Below are 8,587 nucleotides of genomic sequence, written 5' to 3' on the forward strand. Positions count from 1 at the left end.
TAACGTGTATCACCAGAGTGTTGACGGTTTATCATTGTTGGCATCTAACCATGAAATACTCTCCATGCCTATGCTTCTAGTAATGGGGACCAAACCCACTTGTTTGCATGCATTAGAATTTAGACATAACACACCAATCTTACATAACAAAAAAACACAAATGTGGCAACATGATACATACCAAAATGCCACCTAAGTTAAACCCTTTTTTCAATATTTTGGTTAATGTTCCTCATCAAAAGCCACCTTGAAACTTGTTCCTCATGCAAAGCCCTTACTCAACATGTCACAAATACGTGTCCAAAACTCACACCCTCCACCTCTCTATATATATTAAACCACAATCCCACATCTTTTGCACCATCTCTATCATCTATCTTATATTTTGAGAAAACGCATTGATCATCTTTTCTCTCACTCAAATCAAAAGAACTCACTCAACCATGGCTGAGCGTGATCGTCCAGTACACCGGCTCCAAGCCCACCCACAACACCAACATGGGGGTGGCATGAAGTCCCATTATCAACAAAGGGGTCCATCAACAACCAAAGTTCTAGCAGTCCTTGCTCTCCTCCCTGTGGGTGGGACACTGCTTGCACTTTCTGGCTTGACACTCCTTTGTAGTGTCATTGGGATAGCTGTGTCCACACCACTCTTAATCATCTTCAGCCCAGTTCTTGTCCCAGCTGCCATTGTTATAGGCCTAGCTGTTACTGGGATTTTGTGTGCTGAAGCTTTTGGGTTGACCGGGCTTTCATCACTCTCTTGGTTCCTGAATCACATTAGGATGAAGGCCAGAAGGGCTTTGCCACAAGAGGTGGACCAAGCCAAGAGGCGCATGCAGGACATGGCAGGTTAAATGGGCCAGAAGACTAAGGAGGTGGGCCAAGAGATTGAGAGTAAGGCCCAAGAGAGGAGGTGGACATGAGAGGCATGAGGTTTTCAAACTGGTGAAGTCACATCTTACAACTTGGAAAAAGAAAGAAAGATCAAGAAAGAGAGAATGGTTTGAGAAGTAACGATGTGAGAGATGGAAAAGAAATAATGTTATGTTTGTTGTGTAGATGCACATGTTTGTTTTATGTAATTGTTGATGTGTTTTAAAGGTAGATAAGTTTGGAATTGAAGTGCTCTTGAGAATTTTGTTTTTGTTTATTATTATTATTATTATTTAATGTTCTATATGTTTCGTTTAGAAGTGTTTTCAGATGCTTTCATTTGAAAACACTTTCAGGTGTGTTTGGTGTGACAAACACATATCACTAAAAATCGCGGTTCTTGGTCCGGCAGTCCAAGCTAGTGAAGTGAAAGAGAGATAGATAGAGACAGTGAGGCATATACATTGAAGGGAAGTTAAGGCATATATACAAGTTGTAACATAAGGAGCGCCCTTTGGAGAGATTCATTCATTAGCACCACCCAAATCATCCATCAAGTTTTCACAACTTGAAGCTTGAAAAAAGCAATGGCAATAGGGTGTCAGTAATTTAGAGTATATAAACATATGAAGACCAAGCAGCTGTGAACCCATTTAGCAATTCTTTATAAGCACTTCTCTGGTACTTAATATTAATAGGAGCCAGAATTTCTTTAGGTTGGGTACCAAAATAAATTTGGGGCCCTTGACGACGATACTTTTTGAGGCTGCATTGCCTCAATACACATTTCTGGCCACAGCGTTTGTTGATTGCAATAAAATCCCTGGGGCTGGGGTTTTACCCGTTATAAAAAATTGTCCACTAAATTCATTTAAATTCTATTTATTAGGTTTTTTTTTTTTTTTTAATAGGTTTTTAATTCTATTAATTAGTGTAACCTAAATATTTTAAATACAATGAACAGCTAAATTCTGCTTTATAAATTATAATTGAAAGAAAATGGTCCTGTCCATAACACAGGACAAGGATACTTTTTTTTTTGGGTCAATTTGAATTAATAGAAATGAGGGATGGGTCAGTTTGAACAATTCTAATAGTAGCACAAGAAGTCAGTCATCCCAGGATCTTTTTTGCATTTTGCCCCCATATTTTGCTAAGACAACCAACCAAACAAAACCCAAGGCATATGTTTTAGCTCTTTTTTTTTCCCATGAGATGGTTGAGAACACAAAATTTCCAGAATATATAGCCAGATGTAGCGTCAAATAACAGGGACAAGACCAAAACTTTTTAACTGCAGGCAGTATAAAAATAAATACTAAAACCGCCGTAGTTACAGACAGTTTGTGATTTAAGCAAGGGATGAAAAATGGGGGGGATCATTGAGATGTAAGTTCGGATTGGGTTGGAGCTTCAGTGTCCATAGAAATAGAAGCAGAAGCAGGGTCAGCATTTAACTTGGAATTGTCGGGTATCCAAAACGTGAGAACAGTTGATGCAGCAACAAACATGGCTCTACGAGGAGCCCACTTTAAGCACGATGCCACACCAATGTGGCTGTTCCAGCTTGCCACCTGCAAACTCAAGTAAAATAATGGTTAGTCAATATGATATTTGAGCATTGCTCATTGTGGTGATCCAGCAGCATATTGTAATCAATCTGCAACGTAATTGCATACATAGGTGGCGAAGCGCTGACACTGACATGACAAGGAAACACGACATGATCATTCTTGAAAATTTTTGATAACATTACGCATGCAGAAGGGTTCTTAGCAATGTCCATGTCCATGTCCAACTTGTGTCTGACAAGGACATGTTGGGGGGTTTTGGAGTATCCTGTGCTTATAAATTGCATATCATCAGAAAACATTTTATTTTGTTACATGGGTTTCCACTAAAAAGAAATTTAATGATATCAAATGCTCACAAGACAATGCGTGTAGATTCGCCATTATATCTAGGTAGATATTTATCACATAAGCAGTATAAGTGAGTTTTTGGATCCCTAAAGAACAATCTTAGGTAAAGCCTTTTGTATCCACTATTAATGAACTCCCCTTGACTCCAAAAATAAAATAACTCTCCAGTTTAGGGAGCTATTGATCTCAAGACCATACAAGACACCATAAAAGGGGTTTTAATAATTATCCTAACCCACCAAATCAATTGAGCGCAAGGTTTTGGAGAATCGTCCATCCTGTAGTGCTCGATATATGAACAACAAAAAAGACAATCCCTTGAGATTTCTCTTCTATAGACACAATAAAATCTCACAAGAAGTTGAGGTGTCAACCCACCATAGGTCAAAATAAAATAAAAATATTATACTCTGACACACCATAACTCAAAATAAGGGTGATGTGAAAATGTTGTGAGATTTTGTTGTGTCCTAGACTTTCTCTAAACAAAATATTAAGCTCCTAAAAGGTCTTATATGCACTTCTATGTGATAGATGGGGATCCTGCATTGCCATGCACAAGTTTTATCAAAAGAACTCCATAAGGCAGAAAACTAAAACAGATTGATACCTCATTTCGCCTGTTTATGCTCCAAGCATGCATGGTTCCATCTCCTGAGCCTTAAAAGAGAGAAAAATTAAGCTTAGTTCTGATGCCCGCAACAATATACAGATGAAAAATCAATATGGAATTTGCATCTGATTAGCATTACTAAATTGAAAAAAAAAAAAAAAAAAAAAAAAAAAAAAGAAGAAGAAGAAGAAATCATTGATGCTAAAATCAAATTTGATGTATGGTCATCTGTCAAAAGTTATCAGTGGAAAATGACTTAAAAGTCCATCCAATTCCTGAAAAACATGTAGATAAATGTTCTCAGATAAGGTTATTAATGGGCAGAATTACGTGGGCTGCAAACTACAAAGTATTAAAATTGGATGCAAAAAAAAAAAAAATATATATATATATATATTTATATATAAAGTAAGGTCTGGCACAGAACAATATGGGCAACAAAGAACTATTACAGTTCATTGTAATGGTTAGTTTGTGAAAAATCCAATGATAAATATTAACAATTGGTATTGAATAATCATTCTAGTATTTAAGAAAGAAAACAAAATTTATAGTTCTATACATATAAAAGACAATGCAATTTCTATTGTTCATCTCTCTTTTTGGAAAACAAATTTAGGTAAGTCAGAAGTAAAATGAGTAGATGAGAAAAATCTGAACATGGACGAGATGCTATGTGTGATTTTGTACAGAAAATATTGTAATTAAATACCTGAGACCACGTACTGGCCATCTGGTGTAAATGTTGCCTCTATATTTGCTGTCGGAGATGGTTCCAAACTGAACCCACAACGCTGCACAAGGGAAAGATTGAAAAGTTAAAATAAACAAAGTCTATATATCACAAATACAACACTAGCAACGAGACAAATTTATGACAAAGATAAAAAAAAAATTGCAAATTTGGATGGTCAACCTTCTCTCCTCCGTATGCATCAAGAACATATATGTTGTTATTAGTCGTTGTCAATAGCATTGATTTTCCATCGTTGCTAAATTTGATATCGCAAACCTCAGCAGTATCTCCACCAACTAAAAAGGTGTCAAAGGGACCCTGCATTTGGAAAAATGATATTAAGGTTTTTACATAAATATTGGAAAATGGAGAATCAGAACATTCTGTGTAATGTAAGAACCTTGTCATAGGAACGTGAATCAAACAATTTAATAGCACCCCCTTCCATTGCCACAGCAAAAACAAGGCCTTGTTGGTCATATGCAACTGTAGGTCTACCACGCAAGCGAAGAATCCCCTGAAAACTATAATGTTAAGCATAAATCATAATTGTAGTTTTTTTTCTTCTTTTTTTAAAATATTTTTTATTTTTTTTACATGTGAAAATGCAGATCAAATTAAGGGATACTCCAACTTCTATCTCTTGGTGGACCTTGAACTTGTGACCTTACCCTCCATCCCATTATTGAAGAGGAGTAAATGCCATTTGAGAGATCATTGGAAAAAGGAAACAAAGGAACCAGTAAAAATAATTAAAAAGAAGCAGAGCTTATTGGTAATTATTTCAGCTTCTCTTGATTACTTCTCTGGATTTCATCCCACAATTTTCATATGATCATAAGAAACAAGAAACCAACCTGGCAAGCATTTACACGAAGATCCCATATTCTAACACTGTGATCAAGAGAACCGGACATGAAGCTATCATTGATTGGAGACATGCAGAGGGAAACGACTCTACAACAAAAGATTTTACAATATAATCAATAATTCAATATCACAACCTAGCAAAAGAAATACAGGAAAAAAAAAAAAATACCAGTATTGATAAAACAGGCCAAATAGAGATTAAGAGGTTGTGACAGAAAGAGAAAGGTTTTTTTTTTTTTTCTTTTGGGTGGGAGGTTCTAAAACATATTGAGCAAACCTCGAAAAGATGAAGTGGCTTTGAATGCATATACTTTGTATTGGTTCTTTCTAACTTTATCATTTTCTAAGTGGCTTCTTGCCAAAAGGTAAAAAATCTATTATACTGTTCTAAATGTACCATTTATGACAATGAGCATGTTCTTTTACAAACAGATAAAAAGTTATTGAATCATCTTTCCAGATTATAAAACATCAGTACCATTAAGTCATGGGTTCCAAACCTCTCTTTATGCCCTTTGAAGTAACGAAGGCACCGATTATCATACATTGATAGATACCGCAAGGATTCTGGCAAGTTAAACCAAAAGGAAGAAAATTGACATCAGTTCTCACATACAACCACTGAAACAGGAACTTCAAACCATCTTCTCTTTACACTAAGAAACCCACCTCCAGTGGTCTCCAAATTGTATCTTGAAGAACATATAACAGAGTTAGGGTGGTGGGTAAAGCATATACGATCAGCACCATGCTTCTTATGATACGTGGTCTTGACCAACCTGATGTTCATAACAAATGTTATTATTATTTGGTTTAATAGAAGGAAAAATAAAACCATTGCACTTGGTTATGTATAGCTTATCAGGTTACATTTGAAAACACTATTTTCATACAAAAGGGAAGTGTTCCAAGATTGAATATCTCTTTCATTCAATCATCCTCACAAACAATAACATCCTCAGATGGTGATAGCAAATATTGTGAAATCTTATGCAGAAAAACCAAGTGATAATGCAAAAGAACAACACTCCATCTACACATATCACTAAGTTCAACGCAGTTCATAAGCATTAGTCCAAATGACAGTATTGTACTCCAATTTTAAAAAGAAAAAACCGTATGTTACTGATTGCAACTTTGAACATGGATTTCAAAGGGATCAAATAGGAAATAACACTCCGAATCATAGAGCTATAATGAAATACATGATCAATTAACATTTATCAAATTTGAAAAAAGATTCAAAAAGAAATGGTTTGATCCTCATAGGTTAATAAGCATATTATATATATTTGAATTCTTTGAAAAGGGCTTGTACACATCTTCTTATGTGTCATTACCTTTTCCTTTTCTAATAAAATTTTTACTCATGAAAAAAAATTAAGCATATTAAAATGATATCTTATAAAATCTATAAACTCTTATTTTCTTTAAAATATACTTTTCATGCCTGAAATTGGTCCAAGTTTAATTTTTTATCCCTTATATTTGAAAGTTACAATTTTGTCCCTATAAAATTTAAAAGTTCATCCCCCCATTCATGTACTATGAAAAAGAACAAATAGTATACATGGCAGATAAATGACATGGTACATTAAAAAGTTGATGTGGCCTGAAATAAGTTGATGACAGATGTACAGATGGAATGAAGAAATTGATACCTACTAAATTATCTCATGGACAAAATTGCAAGGTTTCAAATTTGGAAGACAAAAACCGAAGTTAGGCCGAATTCAAGGGACAAAAAGACATATATCAGCAACCTATATACCGTATGCTATAATGGATTAGGACTCTCTAGAGTTCTTACGGTAATTCCACCATGGAATTCCTAAAATCCTATCTATTCATCTCGAAATGAGTGAATTGGATTTTGCCACATCATCAACATTTAAACAGACATTTACCATCACCATTATGCTATCTATATAAATTATTGATAGTTGTAGCAAAATCCAATCCGAACATTTCAAATTGGATGTATAAGATTTCAGGAACTCCATGGTAGAGTTATCTAAAGGATATTAATACTACCGAGTTTGATGAAAAACAAGGGTAACTACCAAAATTCAGTATCAGTGGTCTAGTTTTGATGTGTGGCTTTTTTGGCACTATCCATACTTTATTTTAGCGATTATTTTATTTTCTTTAACATAGAAAATTGTTGGTTCAAAATCAAATTTTTCATTAAGATTACAAGAATAACGGCAAACGGGCAATTTGATAATTTCCAAATTTTCTATAATGAGCCATCCCTCTGTGTTTTGAGTCTCAATAACATGGATAGTGTGAGATTGACTTTAATAATAAAATTACTGTAACTTAATTTAAGCAACGAGGGTGTGATTGCTTAGTGTTTTTCTCTCAGGTTTATTCACTGTTTTTAACAAATTGAAGATCCAAACTTTTCATTACCTAAACCCTTGAACATCAAACAACCCTTCAATATCTCATCAAAATTGGTATAAGAGGCCATCAAAACCCCCACACAAAGAAACAAATTTGCTGAAACATGTAAAGAGTGTGCAAAGAAAAGAAAAGAAACAACTGACTTAGCATTAGCAATGTCATAGAATCGCACAGAATCATCCTCACTGGCCGTAACAAGTAAATCTTCCTTCCTATGAAAATCAATTGAATTTATCTTCCCAAGCTGTAACAATTTATCAAAAAACACGGTTCAAGTTTACTATCAATTGCTAAACTTAAAGGAGAGCGAAGAAGAAGTAAGCTTACGAAGTCTGAAAATACAGCTCCAATGGACATGGTGCGCACCGTATCGTCGTCGAGCTCCGTAAGCGAAGTCATAATTTCTTTTCTTTTTGTTTTGTTTGTGAGAGAGAGAGAGAGTGATGATTTGATATTTGAGATACAAAAAGAGAGAGAGAGAGAGAGAGAGAGCAAAGAGAAGAGACAACAGTGTGTTTTTAACCTGACTGACTCACTCCGATTTTCAAAAGGATTTCAAGACCCAGGAAGACAACAGAGACTACGACGCGCTGTTTTGTTATTAACTTGTTGGGCTGGACTTGGCATATATGGATTAGTATAGATGGGCCAAAATGACTCATTAGCATTAATTTTTGAAATATTTAGCAACAGAGCACTGTTTCGGAAATAATTAGGAAAATACCACTTTTTCGGGCCCTATAGCGGCGTTTTCCTGCAAATTTTTTTTATAAGTCCCATAACAGGTTCAAGGGGCCCTATAGTGGCGTTTTTAAGCCCTATAGTGACGTTTTTGGGCCCTATAGCGGCGTTTTCTTGCAAAATTTTTTTATAAATCCCCATAACAGGTTCAAGGGGCCCTATAGTGGCGTTTTTTAAGCCCTATAGTGACGTTTTCGGGCCCTATAGCGGCGTTTTCGGAAAAAGTGGTACTTCCCTAATTATTTCCGAAACAGTGCTCTGTTGCTAAATATTTCAAAAATTAATGCTAATGGGCCATTTTGGCCGTATAGATGACATTGTATGATTGGGCCAAAAAAAATATTTGAGACAATGAAGTCCTACAACTCTTGTATGATAAACCCAATCCATCCCAATAAAACCAAAATGCTTTAGGTT

The 8,587-nt window shown here is 35.2% G+C and overlaps 2 protein-coding genes across 2 annotated transcripts; one reads left to right on the forward strand and one right to left on the reverse strand.

The window, feature by feature from the left end:
• Positions 1-379: 379 nt before the first annotated feature.
• Positions 380-1,122, forward strand: LOC115978368 (oleosin S1-2-like). Its single transcript, XM_031100389.1, has one exon. It carries the CDS (start codon positions 444-446, stop codon positions 858-860), a length of 417 nt encoding a protein of 138 aa, XP_030956249.1. The 5' UTR covers positions 380-443; the 3' UTR covers positions 861-1,122.
• Positions 1,123-2,098: 976 nt separating this feature from the next.
• Positions 2,099-7,984, reverse strand: LOC115976600 (protein ANTHESIS POMOTING FACTOR 1). The gene is made up of 10 exons (XM_031097992.1): positions 7,757-7,984; positions 7,573-7,673; positions 5,690-5,799; positions 5,521-5,587; positions 5,008-5,107; positions 4,551-4,667; positions 4,331-4,468; positions 4,127-4,208; positions 3,412-3,461; positions 2,099-2,453 (listed from the first exon to the last, which is right to left on the reverse strand). The coding sequence occupies exons 1-10, from the start codon at positions 7,826-7,828 to the stop codon at positions 2,259-2,261; spliced, it is 1,032 nt and encodes a 343-aa protein (XP_030953852.1). The 5' UTR covers positions 7,829-7,984; the 3' UTR covers positions 2,099-2,258.
• Positions 7,985-8,587: the final 603 nt, after the last annotated feature.

This window comes from Quercus lobata, chromosome 2 (assembly GCF_001633185.2).
Source record: "Quercus lobata isolate SW786 chromosome 2, ValleyOak3.0 Primary Assembly, whole genome shotgun sequence".
Lineage (NCBI taxonomy): Eukaryota > Viridiplantae > Streptophyta > Magnoliopsida > Fagales > Fagaceae > Quercus > Quercus lobata.